This window comes from Coccinella septempunctata, chromosome 2 (genome assembly GCF_907165205.1).
Source record: "Coccinella septempunctata chromosome 2, icCocSept1.1, whole genome shotgun sequence".
NCBI classification, from domain to species: domain Eukaryota; kingdom Metazoa; phylum Arthropoda; class Insecta; order Coleoptera; family Coccinellidae; genus Coccinella; species Coccinella septempunctata.
The window spans coordinates 13,977,746-13,999,969 of NC_058190.1; the positions used below are offsets into that span (position 1 = coordinate 13,977,746).

Sequence of the window (22,224 nt, forward strand, 5' to 3'; positions counted from 1 at the left end):
ATTTTTTCGCAATTGGTTACAGATATGCAAAAATTTGTGAGGTTCAAAAATGAATTCATTTTAATTTTTGAAATAAACCAGTAGTTTCATTTCAACTGGTTGCACTCTCCATTAGCACATTTCACACGATTTTGAAAGAAGACAAAAATTGGAGTTTGGTGTTGGTGATCAGACAGAAGCAAACCTTTTATAGCTGAATTGACATTTTATGAATGGTCAATAGTAATTTTCAACAAGATCGAGCATAAAAAATTGCAGCTACTCTAAAGAATATTTTTCAGAATCCACACATTAGCCTCAATACCGAACCTGAATTTCCTACAAAATCGTGTGATCGTACACCATGTGACTTTTTTCCCATTCAAAGAATTTTACCCTTCAAATATCTATTTTGATATGCAGAAACTGAAGACAAGAAGGATGGAAAAATTCATCGAATGAACGATGATCCTTTCATTTCGAATAACGTTTTTGAATCTGTCTATCTATCTAAAACTGCATGCATGTACTGAAATGACAATTAATTTTAATTTTTAATAACTCTTCTGTGTAAATATCAGTACTCAATAGGAATGAAGCAGAAAAAGTGATACGGTTTAATTCACCTTACTATTTCGGGTTCGTCCCTTCTTCATCTTCAACAAGAAATAAATAAATAAAGTAGATTAACAGTCATAATCAGATAGTTACATCGAATATCCAGAATTTCCTCAATCATTCTTATTCTGTACGCATTTATAAATTGTTCTCTATATTTGTAGTCGAATGATTTTTGCAGCATATTACCTATATTGACCTTATACGATATAAAAATCTTAAATCTAGATAAAATTAATGGTAAGTAATAACGAAAGACAATAACAATTATACTCTACAGGTTACCTGCGCCAATGCAATAGTTAGCCATTCCATATTGACAATAAGTTGTATCTGTTGGTTGTTGGTTCAAGATGAAGAAGGTATTCGCAACAGTAATACCTGTGAGTTTCTCTTCTTTCTGTAAATTTCTCATAGAGCTATACCGATTGTAATCTTACCTATATGTATTTTATATGTTTTATATTTGTGATATGATGTAATGGGGATTGAATTTTTTGGAAATGCATATTTTTTTTAGTCAGTGTGACAGAAAAAATTTTAAAGTCAAACCCTGACAGGGAAGTTTGTCTCAAGCTCTTGGCTACTCACTAAAAACCTGACACACATCCTTGGGCAAGGTCCCAAGCCAGAGTTCGGAATAATCTTTAATTTTATCAAATTTACCATCTCATTCCTCCTGAACATCATATAACTAGAACCACCAGCCACTCTTCAGGTCAAGTTATTATTTGTATACTCTGCAATTCCAATGTGAGTATTTGATTCTAATTTCTTACTATCGGACAGCATATTTTAATGATAGGTACGGTGGTAAAATGAGTTGGATTTGTTCCGTAAAAAATTATTATTAGTCAAAATTATTCGAATTTCCTTCTTGCTATTGTTGTTCAATTAATAACTTTTTTATTAGAAAAATGTTTCTGGTCTTCAATACTGGTTGGGGAGGATTACATAAGACAGCACTAGAACCATTGGAACGTCCACAATGCAGGATAATAAAAATAATAGGCATACAAGAACATGATAACAGAAGCCCATTACAAAATAAGCAGGTGTTCGCAATAAATGCAATAGTTCATCAATACGACAATGGGAGTTTTCCCGTGGATACAAGAAATAAAAGTGTTGAAGTGCCAAGAAATACATTAACCAAAAGAAAAATGAGCTACATGAGTTATGCAAGAAAGTATTTTAATCTTTTACCAAACAGTTTAAAGACCTTAAGTGTTACAAATGAAGTGTTAAAAAAGCAAGTAAATAAGGTGATAAGACAGATAAAAGTTGATTAGTCAATTAATGCAATGCAAAGATGATGCTTTTGTGATGGAAAAACCTAAAGTCATAATTTAAACAAAAATGTGCAAGAAGAATAAAATAAATGCAAAAACCGGGATCACATAAAAAAATATGTATAAGAAGAATTAGACTTGTATTATATTTTAGTTTGTAAGGGCCATCCTATGTACGGGCAACATAGCCCCCTAGAGGTCCTATATTATGTATATGGGAATAGTGGAATAAATTATTATTATTATTATTATTCAATAAATGTTTAATTGTGCTTTGAATAATTTCCTGAAGCCAAAGGCAACTTTTAAAAACAAAACAACACATTTTGAATTCCGTACAATCGACTTTAACCAAGAGTTCCTGATCTTGTGAAGATAAAAAATTCTTCAAGTTTACCTGAAAATATTACCAGAAAATTTACCCAAACAAGTCAAGTTGAACAACAACCGAGTATCAAGAATCTATAGCAGATGAAAACAAATTCATTCGATGTGTCATCTGCAATAATTACACAAATGCAAAATTTTCTATCTATTTCAGAAATTTCATATAATCGTAAAAAATGTTGAAATTTTTTTTTCCACCCTGTACCTATTTTGATACAGGTACAGGTTGTACCTATTTTGGTATAAAAAAATAATTTCACTAAACAACCCAACTTATTTTAGCCTAGCAATGACCTCTCTTTTTTTAACACCCTGTATATTCGAAACGGTGTATGTTTAAATGAAAATATGCAGGATAGATTCGGAAACTCCATTTGTACTCGTTAATGCCATTAATTCAATAATAGTGGCTCCAATTTGAGGAAATAAGATCTTGTTCACCAAACTTCAACATTCCAATCCGATAGAAGTGTTCCGAGACCTCCCGTGTACAATCCATAGTTATTGGAGTTGACCGTGACTGCGTGACAAGAACCATAAGTGAAAAAACTTAAGCATTATAGGTTTTTATTCCAAATATAAACTGTATTCTTTTCCTCATAATATATGTCTGGAAACAACAGCAGGTTCTTGCAACTCATATTATAATCGCTCCAACAGGTAATTGGTAGAATATTCCCCTTGTTTTTAGAAAAAAACTTCTTCATATGTGATGCTAATAAGCTCAGTGAACCCTTCATGACATCATGAACGACCCAAATTGTCAGAAAATTGCTTCATAATCACTTTCTAAGATCCTGAATCTAACTTAATGAGTTTAGCCCAAAATATACCTACCTATATATGTTCTTGAAGGAAATTATTAGATCTGAACTTTACTGCCTTCATTACGTCTGAAAGAAATACAGAGTGTCCCTAAATTACGTCTTCGTTTCTAATTTCCAGGGTGTTGAAGTTTCACTGAAAAACTAAGTGAAAAAATTATATAGTGTACAAAATTTTCCTAAATGCAGCTGAAAACAACTATTTGGCGCCCCGTATTATTGTCCTTTTGTTATAAGTTGGCCGTGGCAAAACGAAATCATGTATTGCTCAGTTATTGATATTGTCACTGTTAACTCGAAAATTAGAGGCTCAGAATGCACTAAATTTCGAGCAATTTTTGTAGACCAGACTGTTGTATTGAAATTCATTTGAAATCATCAGCTCGAAAGAATAATTACGAATTTTAGCATTTCTATTAAATTTCAACACCCTTTAAATCCGAAAAGAAGCTGGTTTCGCCTATGATATGTTAAGAAAATAGAATAAGTTTTTTATTTTGAATTCATGGTTAGTGTGTGACGGTTTACTTTCGGGACCTCTTGTATAACACAATGAAAAAACGTCCGGCAATGTTCAGACGGTCAATAAATTCAATTATTGGGATGGACCCGCTAAAAATAATATTATAAATTATTGATGTGCGTAAAGGCGTCATTATCAACAATATTATCAATACTATCAATCATCCGTCTGTCGTTCGTAGGTACAGGTTTTTTCCGTAAACTTTATCAATTTAAGTTGACGAGGTTTAGTTCAAAAATATACCGCTGAAGTGATATTTCTGTAGTCTTCTGAACTCGCTGAATTCATGAAATTTTTTCTTATAATTGGCCCACTTGTACAGTTCAAGTTCAAGTTCAAGCTGAGTTTTGAGTTTGAACCCAGCTTCCCTTTCACAATGGACGAGTTCAGAAACGTTTGCTAACCTCGTAAATAATAGAAAAAATTCTTTCAATGGAAACGTATTTTTTTAAATTATATTTGTGCCTTTCGGTTGCCTTCATCATTTTACAAAAATCCTTGGAATGCTCCCGGCTCTCAAGTCCAAGTGATATAAAAGGAAATTTATATTGAATTTTCAAGGTGAGTTTTGACATTATTCAGGCGTTTTTTTCGTGTTTCATGCATTAAATTATTGTTTCATCCATAGACTCATAATTTAACCCTCTAATGCCCAAGTTTTTTTTCTTGTTTAAAATTATTTCCGTATAGTTTCAAATTAGAATAGATGTCAGATGGCCATTTTGATCGAAGAGGTTTTGAATGTTTCGATTCTCGTAGCGCCTTTTGTTTATCAAGCTCGTTCTAGTTGCTGATTATTGAAATTTTTGTCTAATATCTTGGCGAAAACCTCAAAATATCGTTCGAAAATTATTGTATGGTAAAGAACTGTGGGTCAAATAAAACGAATTTTACTAAGGAAAATGGGAATGCAAGTATTAAAACTGATAACATGTGACTAGATCATTCATTGATATTTATTTTCAGTGCTACGAAGTGGATAAAATTTTCAGGGCGTAAAGGCCTGCAAACACTACTACCCACACCATGTGCAGTGAACATTTTACTGCAAGTCGATTGAGAACTGTTCATCCACGTAAATTGAAACTATGACTTTTATACGCCCATTCAAATATTCCCAATTGGTACTCCTTTAATATATTCAGAAATGCAAAGGTTTTATTGATTTCGTTTTGGGTATCGAGTGACTGTCAAATTGTTGTTTGGAAAGTCAAAGTTCTATGAAACCTGCTGTGAGTGTTTTGTTCATTCATTAATCAATTCGTATATTGTGTCATAAAGGGATCATATTCTAAAGAAATTATAAAGAAACTTTATTGACGGGCTAATGTACAAGTCATGTATACCTCAGTAAAGTTTTTTTTTGTTGGGGTTCTGAATATTCTGTAAATAATATATAAGTAAATGAAATGTGTATGCTATGATGGTAGGTATATGGAATATTTTTTTGTATTAATTTCTGATATGAATTGTACAAATTCAACTAAGTTTATTAATTCAAAACAACGTATTGAACAGAAATAACCATGGACTTTTATTACCCCGATTCAATATGTTTATGGAAATTACACCTTAGCAGATCACCATATACTTTTTTGTCCTAGTCAAAGCTCTATCCATTGTCCATAATTTAAAATTCTTGTGTTTTTCTTATAAATTGCAAATAAAAATATAGCACATCCGACAGCGTGTTTCATTGATATCAATTGATTCCGAACAATGTTCAGATGAAAACCAACATTCTGATCACAAAAAAGCACACTTTTGTTTTCTTGTTCAGGATGTTTGTTTTATGATCTGAACAAAGTCGATAGTGAAATTCAAAACAAAGAATAGAATTCGAATTTCGCGCCCCTCAATTATAAAACAGAAAACTGTTTTTAAACAGGTTTTCTGTATTGACAGTACGATTTCAGCGCCATCTCATTGTCAAATGTGTTTTCACTGACCAAAATGTAGTCGGTTTTTAGTACTAGAGATATGAGGGCGTTTCCTATCTTTCTATTCTATAATCTTTGGTCAAAACTCACCTTGAAAATTCAATATGAATTTTCTTTTATATCACTTGAATTTGAGAACCGGGGACATTCCAAGGGTTGTAAAATGATGAAAGCAACCGAAAGGTACAAATATAATTAAAAAAATACGTTGCCATTGAAAGAGTTGCAATGCAGAAATTTTATTTTCTGAAATAGCTTATTATTGAAAAACATAAAGTGTGCTTTTGATTTTCCTATCTTAGTAACCAGCGACCTTAGCAAACAAAGTTGTTTTCTTCCTCAATTTTGTGACAAACGTCATCCAAGAAATGAATCTGCTGGAGTAGAAAGCGTAGAAAATTTAGCCGTAAGCGCCAAAGAACTTCTCTTACCCACTAAATCAAAAAGTGCTTATGAAAATAACGTGCGTTCAAAAAAATTCGTCGTCAAGTAAGCTATGAAATTTTGAAAGTTGATTTTCGGAGGCTGAACGTATGTCTTTCCTTAAATTATTTCATCTTCCCAAAATAAACAATGATATATGACATTAACCCATATCATAGATAACCTAACATACATATATATCGTAATTTTGTACGGAAAGTACATTTCTTTCATCGAATAAGATGACAAGAATCCAAGCAATCTGAGGCGGTTAAAAAAATTCTTCGTGAAATTTTAGCTGTCCACTATTTTCATATGTAAGAGACATGAATTTTGAATTGATTGTGGTATTATGTTTTTTTTGTGAAAAGTTTCTAGCTACTTCAGTCATATGAATAAATCTTAGTAAAAATCTCAATATGTTTATTAATTCTCAACAAATATTGAATTCACTTGGTTATTACTGAAAATCCATGACTAAACTAGAGAACTAGAACTGAATTTGATGAATATGGCTATTGGACAATTTATCAAAATTCAATTCAGCTATAAAAAGGCATGATGCTTTCCCCTTCATAACATTCTGCTGTTAAAGTATCATAAGTGAAAATATGTCCCACATTTTGCCTTTGACCATTGAGTATTAATACTCAATTAATACTTGAGATTAATACTCAATGCTTTGACTGATGCATACTGAACTCCAATTTTTTTTTGATGCTACAAGGGTAGGTAATCACAACCTTTTCAATTTTCTGATAACATGTCAATCTCTATGGAAACAAATGGATGTCTTTTTTTCAAAATCGTGTGGCAAATGCCAACATATACTCCAGCCACTTGAGCTAAAACCCGAACAGAGTGCTTGTTGTTGTGGAGCTTCTGTCATCATATTTTCATTATTGCTGAACTCTGGAGGTTTCTTCTTCGGCCGATCACTTTTACGATGTGTTTCGTCAACACATCATAAAACAGTACTATGGAAAATTGATAATAATCTACTACTAATAGTAGGTCGTCGGGACGATACCAAATATGAATCTCGTCATTTGTAGTTGGTATTCTCTTGAATGAGAAATGGTCAGGGTTCGAATATGTATGTGAAGAACACACAGATATTCCCTTGTAGAGCGAGCTACCATATTGAATCTGAGTTAGACGAAGCGTTATAGCTGAAACACTGCGGGACATATACTTTTTCAAAGAAAATTCTCAAAGTTCAGCCTTCTCAAATAGGATCTGAATCCGTCAAAAGAGCCAAGTATTATTGTTTTTAATTTTGTCGTTATCTTTATCACGATCAGAATATAACTAAACTAACAAAATAATACTTGAACAAAATAAAAATCTCAGGGAATTGAACAGATGTATTCTCAAATTGGAAATGATAACATTGCCGACTTTACGGAACGATTTGTTTTTTTTCAAGGCTGAAATAAAGTTTTTTAAAATTATTATGACAGGTGTGTTATGGAGATCAATTAACTCTTTATATAAAATTTGAAAAATTTAGAAAACAATAATTCATTAAAGTTGGACACAAAATAAGGGGTTTACGAGCAAAGGAAATATTCAATATACAAGTGTTATCATCAACAATACAGCGGTTATCAGTGATAATGAAATCGACAGGTAGCTATGTTATTTGACAGAACAAACCCGATGTTATAATTTGCCTACTGAATAAACATTGTTATTATTATATTATGGCCATTTCGCCCAGCCCAAGTCTAACATATGATTAAATTTCTGAATCAGGAATATATAAGATGTACAAAGTCATAAATATTATCACAAACTGATCTCAATGGAATAGACGCAAGCGAAAATAAGTATGTATATAAAAATAAATATTTAAACTCGGAATGTATGAAACTGGCAAAGTCATAAATACTGAAACAATGAAACAAACAAATATTATTAGGATCGCCATACACGGAAATATCTAAAAACACGAAATACATATATGAAACACAGAGAGTCATAATGGTAATGCGAATCCGCTCTAATAAAATAAAATAAATAAATAACCTCTAGTACCTAAGTGATAAACAGTAGTGTAAGGCAATTATCAATGAATAAAATAACAAACTACATGAACCTGTCCTATCAATCTTCACGGATTTGAAACGAGACTTGAATGATCTTGCAAAAACCAAGTGTCGTTACAAATATTTGAATCTGTGAATCTAGCAGGTCATAGCCCATGATTGAGGTTGACCGGCTCCGATACTTCTATTTGTAGAGAAAGATACACAATGATGGAAATAGCCCGATAAACCCTACAAGTTTCTTCCTCAATATTCAAATATAATTTTTTATATATAATTTGGTTTTACCATGATTTCAGCAATTTTCTGAAACATTTTAGGGTTTTCACAAACAATCTTGGAAAATATCCGGTTGCTCCTGCGTAAATTCTTGCACTAAACTGAAAAAAGGAACTTTAAAATTATAATTATGTATAGTAACATTTCGGAGTCTATATCAGACTCCTTCATCAGATTGCAGCAAGACATCCTTTATTGCAATCCTATCCATAATTTTCGCATGAAGAGTTTTTGACAAAATATTTTATTATATAATTTCATCAAATTCTGAGGGGTCGACTCGTAAGATAACATTTCCAGAATTTATTTTTCTTGCTTTCTTTTTGCATATAACACGAACGTGATTTTGAAAAACCAATAAATTAGAAAACGAAGTTCTGGCACAGTTTTTGGTAGGAATAGGAACAGAATTAAACTTCGTTCAACAACTTGAAAATCATTAATGAAAACAACATGGTATATGTATCTTTTCTGGGTATATTTAAATTTTTAGAGAATGATCATCATGCTTTTTTCGAAATGAAATTATTTCAAACATACTAAGTATAATTCTCTCATTATTTGTCAGAATATCCCTCTACAAAAAAATTCCTGAGGATTCATTCATGGTTCCTTTTCCGATCGATATAATCGAAAATGTGACATTGCTCAACTTTTCGCGTCTTTTGTTCTATTCATAACCTTGAAGAAATGACGACTGAGTTGAATTCGGCCAAAATGGGGATCTCGAGATCCTGTCAATTCTGGATTGAAAATGAAATACTTTCTTGGCCCTTCTACGCCTTCGTAGATTCAACTTCCAAATGCACAGAAAAAAATTCCGGCACGCGATATCTCAAAGCGAAAACATATACATTTCGTATTTCGTCATAAAAAGCAGGTAAAAAAAATATCATATAAATGAAATTTTTTATACGCATCTGGATGAAGGGTTGGTGGTGAAGTCGGCTCTCAAAATAAACAGACATTAATAATGCAAAGACTAAACGGCACTGAGATTATACCTGAGGTGTTCGAGATCAATTAGGTCCTGAATAGACTATTATATGATTGCGTTCGAGATAAAAAACCATGGTCATTCTTGAATATGAAAGGGATTATGATTTGTAGGGTTGTTTAAACCATTTCACACCGACTGACCAAATGGGGCGTCATCCGGCGTTTCCAAGAACAATGGGTGATTATTTGTTGGAATGATGGGTCGAATAACTGATAGATATAAATGGGTGATGAAAGAGATTCGATTTATCATTCCATTTTATGCCCGAGTTTGAATGTTTTCATTATTTGTACTCTCAACACATTGAGGATTAGTGGCTCATTCCATTCCAGTTTTTAGGGAAACGTATATAGGGTGTCTCATGAAGGATGAAGGTTGTCAGTGAGACGTATGTATAGAATCGAAAAATATTATGAAAAGTTTGAATTGTACAGGGTGGGCAAAATTGGTGATACCTGAACTACAACTTTTTAACCCAATGAGATAGAGGAAAATGAATGTACCATTCATGTCGTCTTTTTTTGAGAAACTAATAATGCTAGGGGGTTTTTCTAGGAGAGCGGGCTATGATAGTTATTTTAGACAGATTGTAAAGATAAAAATAAAGAGACATACGTCGATTAGAAATTCAAACATTCCTTGTATTTAACATTGATTCAGATTTGTTTCTTGTATTTAACATTGGTCTTTCGAGCTTTAAGAATAGTCCTATGGAAGACAGTAAACAGGACAAGATTGAGACGAAATTGAACCATGGAAGAAAAAGACGGGAAAACGCCGGCACGCGTTCTCTTGATCCCAATTATGAGTGGCCAACGAGTTTTGGAAGAATGAATGCGCTTGCGAAGGATAATGATGTTACAGAAACCCTTGAGAAAGACATCATGACATCCCACCAGACAGCAAGTTCTGTTCATACAACGAAATCGAAACACTCAAATTCCAGAAGTGTAAACCCAAGATAGAAACTTGCCTTTGAAACGGAAAAACAAAAAATGGAAATAGAAAATAGAATGATGGAAATGGAAATGCAAATGCAAATGAAGAAGGAAAAAATGAAGTTGAAGTTAATCGAAATGGAGAGTGCAGTGAAAGAAGCTGAAATCATAGAAATGGAAGATACACGTTCAGAATTAACTTCAGCAGCGACAAAATCGACGAATCGAGGCAGGTTGAATGCAAATTTTTATTCTGAAAATATAATTCGTAATCCTGTTGAAGAACGTCACTCTTCAAAATACCCTCCAGTGTCTACAACTATACACAATCAGGAGTTAGACAAAAATCAGATTGTTTCGGACTGGGTCAATGCTATAAATCCCAGTCAAATTGATGATTACCCGAACCCTGTTATTCAAAATAAGGTTGAATCAGATGTTGATAAACTTTGCAAAGCCTTGAGTGAAGTTTTGAGAACTGTTAATCCAGCGCCGACAAAAGTGAAACCTGATGCTTTTTTTGCACGACAATCTATAGAAAGAGAATGTCCAATATTTGATGGAAAATCAGAAGACTGGCCGATATTCATCTCTCATTTCAGGAAGATATCCACAATGTGCGACTATACAAAGGAAGAGTCAATGATGAAATTACAGAAATGTCTGAGGGGAGAAGCAAAACAAGCCGTTGCTGGTATGATGATCAGTCCTGAAAACATTGAGCAAGTAATTAAGACTCTTGAAATGAGATTTGGTAGACCGGACCAAATTATTGATACAATTCTGGATAAATTGAAAACCTTCTATCCAATTCGCGAAAATGATATGGAAAAAATCATACAATTCGCAAGTTATGTGAACTCATTAGTCAGCACGATAAAATCATTGAATTATGATGCCCATCTGCAGAATCCCAGTGTTTTGAAAATGATGTTACGGAAATTACCTGATATGTTGAAACTTCGTTGGGGCGAGGAAATTTTGAAGAAAAAAGGTGACGTTAATCTTGAAGATTTTGCCTTATGGTTAATGCAAATAGCCAATGCCGCATGTTTTGTTACAACGCCCAGAACGTCATATGACACAAAAAATACATCGAGAACACAAAATTTTTATAATAAGAAGATCGAGAAGACTTTGATGATATCTACATCACAAAACTCAATGAATTGTGGGTACTGCAGCAGTAACGGACACACAACAAATAAATGTGAAAACATTGTAGCTGACGATATTGAAACCAGGTGGAAAACTGTAACGAAGAATAAATTATGCTTTTCCTGTCTCAGACACAATCATCAGGCAGTAAAATGTCGGCTGAAGAAAATTTGTGGCGTCAATGGTTGTAAACGTCTCCATCATCGATACTTACATAAAGATGAAACCACTAAGATTCCAAACGAAGAAATTCAAGAAAATGCAAGTCCTGTGAACTCTTATGAACCACTCTTTACTACCAGAGATGGTGGCAGTGTTCTGCTTAGAATGATAAATGTCAAAATTTTTGGTAATGGCAGAAAAATACATACAGTCGCCTTGTGTGATGAAGCATCTTCTGTTAGCCTAATAGACCATTCACTTCTTGAAGATCTCAATATTCACGGGGAAGTCCAACCGTTATGTGTTCAATGGACCAACCAGATGACAGCACGACACGAAGATTCGATATGTGTTAATTTGAAAATTTCAGGAAACTATGAAGAAGCCAAAACATTTACAATGAAAAACGTCCGTTCAGTAAAAAATTTGTCGCTACCAAAACAACATGTCTCAGCTTCAGAATGGCAAAAATTGTCATTCTTGAATGGAATACCGCTAGAGGACATATGTGAACAGCCAATGATTCTTATAGGGCAGGATAACATAAGACTTACTCTTCCTAGACGAATCATCCAAGGTCCTGAACATCTACCAATAGCAACCAAGACTCACCTCGGCTGGATCCTTCATGGGAATACTTCCGGCAGGACAGAAGAAAAATATATTTTTCATATATGCGACAATAATCTTTCCGACGAAAAATTTCATGTATGCGACAATCCTTATTCAGACGAAATGCTTCATAAGTTAGTGAAAGAATCATTCACATTGGATGCCTTCGGTGTTTCGGCTTCAGCACAAACAAAAAGAGATAAAGAAAATGATAGAGCTGTTGATGTAATGAAACGCACCATAAATTGAATCGGGCAAAGATTCGAAATAGGACTACTTTGGAAAGAAGATGATATGAAATTACCAGAAAGTAAATCAGTCGCCTATCGAAGACTATTATGCGTCGAAAAACAGATGCTGAAAGATGATATCTTCAAAAAGAAATATTGCGATAACATCCAGAAATACATAGATAAAGGATATGCACGCAAACTGACCGGAGAAGAAGCGAAGAAAGAAGGAGCAAGAACTTGGTACCTTCCTCATTTTGGTGTAATCAACCCACATAAACCCCAGAAACTCCGACTTGTATTTGACGCTGCAGCTAAATCTCATGGAATATCTTTGAACAGTAATCTTCTTGCTGGTCCCGATTACCTTCAATCTCTAGTGGCAGTTTTGATAAGATTCAGGGAAAGAAAAGTTGCATTTTCTAGTGACATTCGAGAAATGTTTCATCAAGTAAGAATAATAGAAATAGACCAAGATTCTCAACGGTTTTTGTGGAGAAACGGTGAAACAAATCGACATTGTGATGTATATCAGATGCAGGTCATGACATTTGGTGCTACGTGCTCCCCCACTTGTGCCCAATATGTAAAAAATTGCAATGCTCGTCAAGTTGGAACATCGGAGAGAGTTTGATAGTGGTCGTGGGATCGGAATAAATTTCACAAAGAACTCCAACTTCTTCTATGAGCGACGTTTCGCAACTTTATTGTTGCTTTCTCAAGCTCTAAAAAACATACAGACAACAGTGAATATACAAACATTACACAACAATAAAAAAATTCTCTACCTAGAATTCAACTGTGTTCCTCTAGTCCATGACAAAAAGATCGCAATAACATGTAGGTAAAACAGGTGACAGCGACACACTCCTTCCCGTCGTCAAATTCATACTGAATTTCATATTGTTGAATATTTATTATTATAGTACATCTGAACGGAAAAGAAATGCGCCTCCGTCATCGCTTTCATAAGAAGAGAAACATGAAAATACCGTTGAACAGAGAATTCAAAAAATCTCACGAACTGGACAAATATTGGACAAACTAACTATTCTACTTTGAACATCAATATTTCTTAAATAAAATTAAATTACACCTAAAACAAAAAAAAAAACTACCTGAATTTAATATTTTGTCGGGCGTACATATTTAGTATGTTGCTATATATAATGCTAAGATTAGCGCAGTCACTTCTTAGGTTGACAGTGTCGGCCAAGTTTATTTGGATCATCTCCCCCACGTTGCGTTTAAACCAATTGGCCTCCCGATCTAGCACTGTGACATCTTCGAATATAAAAGAGTGTCCAGTTTCAAAATGGTGTGAAGCTAACGCTGTTTTGTTTGGTTTATTCTGATTCTGGTTTTTACAATCGTTGGTATGTTGGCTTATCCGTGACTTTAGGTACTGTTTAGTCTGGCCAATATATGATTTCCCACAAGAACATGGTATCTTATATATTACGTTTGACAACGATAATAACGGTGTGGGATCTTTCAAACGCGTGTATAAACACTTGGTGGATCTGACATTGTAAAAGGCCAATTTGGTATTGCTGTCGAACACTGTACTTATTCTCTGTGAAAGCCCATCAATGAAAGGAAACTTGAAAAACTTACACGGAGGCTTTTCTGAGTTGTTAAAGGCCCTATGTTGTCTGAAGTAAGAATTTAAGCACTTATTCACGAAGGTATTCGGGTAATTGTTCATCTTGAGAATGTTTTTAATAGTTCTCAAATTGGAGTCATGAAAGGTATGGTGACTGAGGTTCATCATTCTGTGAAGTAAACCCTTAACAGTACTCAACTTATGGCCAATAGGGTTGTAGGAGTGGTAATTTAAAATTCTGCCCGAGCTAGTTGGCTTGGTGAACCAATTCGTAAGTAGGGTTCCACACTCTTTTCTATGTACTTCAACATCTAGAAAGGCTAGTTTATTATCTCTTTCTGTCTCCATGGTAAACTGAAGTTTTGGGTTGAATGCATTGAAGTAATCTAGGATGGTATCGAATTCCTCCTCGGGCACTGCTGTGATCGAATCATCCACGTATAACCAGAAGAAGGGAAGAACAAAAGGCAAGTTCGCCAACACCGAAGACACCAACTCATCCATTGCTATCTCTGCTAGAATTGGACTAAGAGGGTTGCCCATGGCACTTCCGTCTAGCTGTAAATATATGTTCCCTCCAAAACTGAAGTAACTCGAATCGAAATAAAACTCGATCATTTCTAGAAATATCTTCTTTGGAATGTTCGTATATGCGGATATGTAAGACCATCGTTTAGAGAGTGTGCTCAGAACTAACCCTTTTGGAATATTTGTAAAGAGGGAAATGACATCTAATGAAATGAGCTTGTAGTGATCAGGCAGCTGTACATTGTTTAAGTTCTTCACAAACTCAAATGAACTCTTCACCTTGTAATTGAAAGTTGTTGTTACTGGTAAGAGTATCTGATGTAAAAAGGTTGCCAAGTTATAACAAGGGGCGTTAACACAGCTAACAATTGGTCTTAAGGCAAAATTTTCTTTATGTGTTTTTCTCAACCCGTAGATCTTAGGGGGGACCGAATTGTGAGTCATAATCTTCTTGCTAAGTGTTTTACTTATAAACTGATTCTCTACCAACTTTTTTGCAAACTCATTCACACGTTTTTGATATTTCATGGTAGGATCTTTGCAGGTTGGTTTATAGATGTTTCTGTCACTAAGCATTTCTTGAATTTTCTCTTCATAGTCCTTTTTGAGCATGATAACTGTTGATTTCCCCTTGTCTGACCGTCCCACCAATAAGTCTGTGTGGGTTTTAAGAAACTGTTTGGTTTCATGCACCTCCTGCATCAGTCTTTTCGTGAATTTGGGCATTTCGTATCTCCTGTAAAAATTGGTCAGAATGTTGGTAGTGGACGCTCTCAGTCTATTCCTCTCATCTTCGTCACTTTCAAGATTAGATATACAATACTCCAGGTCCTTTATTATGGTATGAATTGGAATTTCTGAGATATTTAGGGGAAGGCCGAACTTAGGTCCTAACGATAAAATTCTGTGTACTGAATCCGGCAAGACCGCTTGGGTGTAGTTGTATATGAATTTATTACTATCTTTTATCAGAAAACTCGCCGTGGCATTCAACAGTTCCTCCACCTTTTTTAAATTTCCTCTCTTTATCATTTCGAATTTCTTGTCAAATTTAGTTTGGTTCATTCTTAGAATGTTTAAAAATATCTCCTGTGGCAGGAGTCCATCTAAAAGGTCTTTAAGTTCATGTATGGAGCGTAAGAGCTTTCTGTACTTCCATTCTGTAATATCTATTTCAATATTAAGGACTGATCTCCGGAAGATCATCGAAATGTTTTCTACTTTCCTCCTATAGGGGTGATCTTCTGTTTGAAGGAGTAATAAGCACCCAATATTATTGGTGATATGTTTAGGGAAAATTCCTCTGCTCCTGCATTGTAGGAGAAATATTCGCCTATTCTTGATTGAAGCAAGCTTCATAGTCTCATTTGATAGCTTTTTCAGTAAGTAATGTGTCCTGTTGCCGTATGTGTGCTTGATGTTAGTGAAAAAACCCATCTCTTGAAATTCAGTAATTTGTCGATCGTATTCCTTCAACTAAAGATTGATAGTGGTCGTGGGATCGGAATAAATTTCACAAAGAACTCCAACTTCTTCTATGAGCGACGTTTCGCAACTTTATTGTTGCTTTCTCAAGCTCTAAAAAACATACAGACAACAGTGAATATACAAACATTACACAACAATAAAAAAATTCTCTACCTAGAATTCAACTGTGTTCCTCTAGTCCATGACAAAAAGATCGCAATAACATGTAGGTAAAACAGGTGACAGCGACACACTCCTTCCCGTCGTCAAATTCATACTGAATTTCATATTGTTGAATATTTATTATTATAGTACATCTGAACGGAAAAGAAATGCGCCTCCGTCATCGCTTTCATAAGAAGAGAAACATGAAAATACCGTTGAACAGAGAATTCAAAAAATCTCACGAACTGGACAAATATTGGACAAACTAACTATTCTACTTTGAACATCAATATTTCTTAAATAAAATTAAATTACACCTAAAACAAAAAAAAAAAACTACCTGAATTTAATATTTTGTCGGGCGTACATATTTAGTATGTTGCTATATATAATGCTAAGATTAGCGCAGTCACTTCTTAGGTTGACAGTGTCGGCCAAGTTTATTTGGATCATCTCCCCCACGTTGCGTTTAAACCAATTGGCCTCCCGATCTAGCACTGTGACATCTTCGAATATAAAAGAGTGTCCAGTTTCAAAATGGTGTGAAGCTAACGCTGTTTTGTTTGGTTTATTCTGATTCTGGTTTTTACAATCGTTGGTATGTTGGCTTATCCGTGACTTTAGGTACTGTTTGGTCTGGCCAATATATGATTTCCCACAAGAACATGGTATCTTATATATTACGTTTGACAACGATAATAACGGTGTGGGATCTTTCAAACGCGTGTATAAACACTTGGTGGATCTGACATTGTAACGATTGTAAAAACCAGAATCAGAATAAACCAAACAAAACAGCGTTAGCTTCACACCATTTTGAAACTGGACACTCTTTTATATTCGAAGATGTCACAGTGCTAGATCGGGAGGCCAATTGGTTTAAACGCAACGTGGGGGAGATGATCCAAATAAACTTGGCCGACACTGTCAACCTAAGAAGTGACTGCGCTAATCTTAGCATTATATATAGCAACATACTAAATATGTACGCCCGACAAAATATTAAATTCAGGTAGTTTTTTTTTTTTGTTTTAGGTGTAATTTAATTTTATTTAAGAAATATTGATGTTCAAAGTAGAATAGTTAGTTTGTCCAATATTTGTCCAGTTCGTGAGATTTTTTGAATTCTCTGTTCAACGGTATTTTCATGTTTCTCTTCTTATGAAAGCGATGACGGAGGCGCATTTCTTTTCCGTTCAGATGTACTATAATAATAAATATTCAACAATATGAAATTCAGTATGAATTTGACGACGGGAAGGAGTGTGTCGCTGTCACCTGTTTTACCTACATGTTATTGCGATCTTTTTGTCATGGACTAGAGGAACACAGTTGAATTCTAGGTAGAGAATTTTTTTATTGTTGTGTAATGTTTGTATATTCACTGTTGTCTGTATGTTTTTTAGAGCTTGAGAAAGCAACAATAAAGTTGCGAAACGTCGCTCATAGAAGAAGTTGGAGTTCTTTGTGAAATTTATTCCGATCCCACGACCACTATCAATCTTTAGTTGAAGGAATACGATCGACAAATTACTGAATTTCAAGAGATGGGTTTTTTCACTAACATCAAGCACACATACGGCAACAGGACACATTACTTACTGAAAAAGCTATCAAATGAGACTATGAAGCTTGCTTCAATCAAGAATAGGCGAATATTTCTCCTACAATGCAGGAGCAGAGGAATTTTCCCTAAACATATCACCAATAATATTGGGTGCTTATTACTCCTTCAAACAGAAGATCACCCCTATAGGAGGAAAGTAGAAAACATTTCGATGATCTTCCGGAGATCAGTCCTTAATATTGAAATAGATATTACAGAATGGAAGTACAGAAAGCTCTTACGCTCCATACATGAACTTAAAGACCTTTTAGATGGACTCCTGCCACAGGAGATATTTTTAAACATTCTAAGAATGAACCAAACTAAATTTGACAAGAAATTCGAAATGATAAAGAGAGGAATTTTAAAAAAGGTGGAGGAACTGTTGAATGCCACGGCGAGTTTTCTGATAAAAGATAGTAATAAATTCATATACAACTACACCCAAGCGGTCTTGCCGGATTCAGTACACAGAATTTTATCGTTAGGACCTAAGTTCGGCCTTCCCCTAAATATCTCAGAAATTCCAATTCATACCATAATAAAGGACCTGGAGTATTGTATATCTAATCTTGAAAGTGACGAAGATGAGAGGAATAGACTGAGAGCGTCCACTACCAACATTCTGACCAATTTTTACAGGAGATACGAAATGCCCAAATTCACGAAAAGACTGATGCAGGAGGTGCATGAAACCAAACAGTTTCTTAAAACCCACACAGACTTATTGGTGGGACGGTCAGAGAAGGGGAACTCAACAGTTATCATGCTCAAAAAGGACTATGAAGAGAAAATGCAAGAAATGCTTAGTGACAGAAACATCTATAAACCAACCTGCAAAGATCCTACCATGAAATATCAAAAACGTGTGAATGAGTTTGCAAAAAAGTTGGTAGAGAATCAGTTTATAAGTAAAACACTTAGCAAGAAGATTATGACTCACAATTCGGTCCCCCCTAAGATCTACGGGTTGAGAAAAACACATAAAGAAAATTTTGCCTTAAGACCAATTGTTAGCTGTGTTAACGCCCCTTGTTATAACTTGGCAACCTTTTTACATCAGATACTCTTACCAGTAACAACAACTTTCAATTACAAGGTGAAGAGTTCATTTGAGTTTGTGAAGAACTTAAACAATGTACAGCTGCCTGATCACTACAAGCTCATTTCATTAGATGTCATTTCCCTCTTTACAAATATTCCAAAAGGGTTAGTTCTGAGCACACTCTCTAAACGATGGTCTTACATATCCGCATATACGAACATTCCAAAGAAGATATTTCTAGAAATGATCGAGTTTTATTTCGATTCGAGTTACTTCAGTTTTGGAGGGAACATATATTTACAGCTAGACGGAAGTGCCATGGGCAACCCTCTTAGTCCAATTCTAGCAGAGATAGCAATGGATGAGTTGGTGTCTTCGGTGTTGGCGAACTTGCCTTTTGTTCTTCCCTTCTTCTGGTTATACGTGGATGATTCGATCACAGCAGTGCCCGAGGAGGAATTCGATACCATCCTAGATTACTTCAATGCATTCAACCCAAAACTTCAGTTTACCATGGAGACAGAAAGAGATAATAAACTAGCCTTTCTAGATGTTGAAGTACATAGAAAAGAGTGTGGAACCCTACTTACGAATTGGTTCACCAAGCCAACTAGCTCGGGCAGAATTTTAAATTACCACTCCTACAACCCTATTGGCCATAAGTTGAGTACTGTTAAGGGTTTACTTCACAGAATGATGAACCTCAGTCACCATACCTTTCATGACTCCAATTTGAGAACTATTAAAAACATTCTCAAGATGAACAATTACCCGAATACATTCGTGAATAAGTGCTCAAATTCTTACTTCAGACAACATAGGGCCTTTAACAACTCAGAAAAGCCTTCGTGTAAGTTTTACAAGTTTCCTTTCATTGATGGGCTTTCACAGAGAATAAGTACAGTGTTCGACAGCAATACCAAATTGGCCTTTTACAATGTCAGATCCACCAAGTGTTTATACACGCGTTTGAAAGATCCCACACCGTTATTATCGTTGTCAAACGTAATATATAAGATACCATGTTCTTGTTGGAAATCATATATTGGCCAGACCAAACAGTACCTAAAGTCACGGATAAGCCAACATACCAACGATTGTAAAAACCAGAATCAGAATAAACCAAACAAAACAGCGTTAGCTTCACACCATTTTGAAACTGGACACTCTTTTATATTCGAAGATGTCACAGTGCTAGATCGGGAGGCCAATTGGTTTAAACGCAACGTGGGGGAGATGATCCAAATAAACTTCGCCGACACTGTCAACCTAAGAAGTGACTGCGCTAATCTTAGCATTATATATAGCAACATACTAAATATGTACGCCCGACAAAATATTAAATTCAGGTAGTTTTTTTTTTTGTTTTAGGTGTAATTTAATTTTATTTAAGAAATATTGATGTTCAAAGTAGAATAGTTAGTTTGTCCAATATTTGTCCAGTTCGTGAGATTTTTTGAATTCTCTGTTCAACGGTATTTTCATGTTTCTCTTCTTATGAAAGCGATGACGGAGGCGCATTTCTTTTCCGTTCAGATGTACTATAATAATAAATATTCAACAATATGAAATTCAGTATGAATTTGACGACGGGAAGGAGTGTGTCGCTGTCACCTGTTTTACCTACATGTTATTGCGATCTTTTTGTCATGGACTAGAGGAACACAGTTGAATTCTAGGTAGAGAATTTTTTTATTGTTGTGTAATGTTTGTATATTCACTGTTGTCTGTATGTTTTTTAGAGCTTGAGAAAGCAACAATAAAGTTGCGAAACGTCGCTCATAGAAGAAGTTGGAGTTCTTTGTGAAATTTATTCCGATCCCACGACCACTATCAATCTTTAGTTGAAGGAATACGATCGACAAATTACTGAATCGGAGAGAGTAATAGAAGCAATAACCAGACGTCATTATGTTGATGATTATTTGGACTGTGTTGATTCTCCTCTAGAAGCATACAATCTTATAACAGAAGTAAGCAGAACACAATCTGAAGCAGGTTTCGAATTGGTGAATTGGACTACCAATTCAAAAGAACTGATGAAAATGATGTCCTTCGATGAAAATCTAAATAAAGATTGATATGGATATGTCTCTGCAAAGAGTTCTAGGACTGTCATGAATCTCAGCTGAAGATAAACTCGTTTTCAAGTTGAATTTCCATCCTGAACAGAATCGAGAGAGACCTACGAAACGACATGTGCTGAGAATAATAATGTCTGTTTTTGATCCACTCGGTTTTCTTGTGAACTTCATAATTCGAGGCAGGATTTTGGTCCAAGATATTTGGCGAAGTGGCATTGGATGGGATGACTTCATAGATGACGACATATATAAAACATGGTTATTATGGCTAGCAGATCTACAAAAAGTGATCAGTTTAAAAATTCCGCGGTGTTATTCCCTTAAACTTCCTGTAGCTGAAAGTATCGAATTGCATGTCTTTTGTGATAGCAGCAAAAAAGCGTTTGCAGCTGTTGCATATTTGCGAATAATACATGCTTGCGGCATAGACATTTCATTTGTATTTGCCAAAGCCAGGGTTTCTCCAACCAAACCCATATCTATTCCTAGGCTAGAATTACAAGCAGCAGTAATGGGAACCAGAATAGCGAAGACACTCAAGAACGAACTTGATATTAAAATTAATCAAACATATTTTTGGACAAACTCGTCTACAGTGCTCTATTGGATTTGTAGCGATGGAAGACAGTTGGGACAATTTGAATCGCATAGAGTTGGAGAAATTCAGGAATCGTCCGAGACAAAAGAATGGAATTGGATACCAACGAAACTCAACATTGCCGATCTAGCTACAAGGACATACAATGAAGATGGTAGTAACTCTATAAATTTCGAAAATTGGTTCCCAGGGCCGACGTTCTTACTCCAAAAAGACAAGACAAAATGGCCAACAAAAAATTTTTCTCGGAATCCTTCCAGTGGAAACAAGGAAGAATTTGAAAATTGCGTTTTGACCATCTTTCAAGATCAATCTGCACTACCAGATATAAAAAGATTCTCTAAATGGATCAAATTAATAAGAACCACTGCTAGAGTTTTAAAGTTCATTAAAATACTAAGGAACTCAATATCTTTGGATAGCAGAATCGAAAAAGCGCTGAAACTTGATGACATTCAAGAAGCTGAGGTTTTCTGGATTAGACAGTGCCAAAAAGAAAGTTTCTCCGGTGAAATCATGGAAATACAACGAAGACAAAAAATTAAAAGACAAAGTAGACTTCGCAATCTTATGACCATGATCGATAGTAGAGGTATTCTAGTGATTCAGGAAAGAACTAATTTGGCACCTTTCATGAAAGAATCTGCAAAGCATCCAATAATATTACCAAATAAGCACCCCTTCACACGTCCCCTGATACAGCATTATC

The 22,224-nt window shown here is 34.8% G+C and overlaps 2 protein-coding genes and 3 long non-coding RNA genes across 5 annotated transcripts; 3 read left to right on the forward strand and 2 right to left on the reverse strand.

Moving 5' to 3' along the window:
- Positions 1-13,092: 13,092 nt before the first annotated feature.
- On the reverse strand, positions 13,093-13,738 carry LOC123308006. Its single transcript, XR_006537033.1, has 2 exons — positions 13,205-13,738; positions 13,093-13,141 (listed from the first exon to the last, which is right to left on the reverse strand). It is a non-coding gene; the product is annotated as an uncharacterized LOC123308006 (long non-coding RNA).
- Positions 13,739-13,910: 172 nt separating this feature from the next.
- On the reverse strand, positions 13,911-16,932 carry LOC123307010. Its single transcript, XM_044889212.1, has 3 exons — positions 16,192-16,932; positions 14,034-16,128; positions 13,911-13,939 (listed from the first exon to the last, which is right to left on the reverse strand). Exons 2-3 carry the CDS (start codon positions 15,985-15,987, stop codon positions 13,911-13,913), a joined length of 1,983 nt encoding a protein of 660 aa, XP_044745147.1. The 5' UTR covers positions 15,988-16,128; positions 16,192-16,932.
- A 56-nt stretch (positions 16,933-16,988) lies between these two features.
- LOC123308005 lies at positions 16,989-17,637 on the forward strand. Its single transcript, XR_006537032.1, has 2 exons — positions 16,989-17,525; positions 17,589-17,637. It is a non-coding gene; the product is annotated as an uncharacterized LOC123308005 (long non-coding RNA).
- A 464-nt stretch (positions 17,638-18,101) lies between these two features.
- Positions 18,102-19,806, forward strand: LOC123307011. The gene is made up of 2 exons (XM_044889213.1): positions 18,102-19,683; positions 19,778-19,806. The coding sequence occupies exons 1-2, from the start codon at positions 18,102-18,104 to the stop codon at positions 19,804-19,806; spliced, it is 1,611 nt and encodes a 536-aa protein (XP_044745148.1).
- Positions 19,807-20,131: 325 nt separating this feature from the next.
- Positions 20,132-20,624, forward strand: LOC123308007. The gene is made up of 2 exons (XR_006537034.1): positions 20,132-20,512; positions 20,576-20,624. It is a non-coding gene; the product is annotated as an uncharacterized LOC123308007 (long non-coding RNA).
- Positions 20,625-22,224: the final 1,600 nt, after the last annotated feature.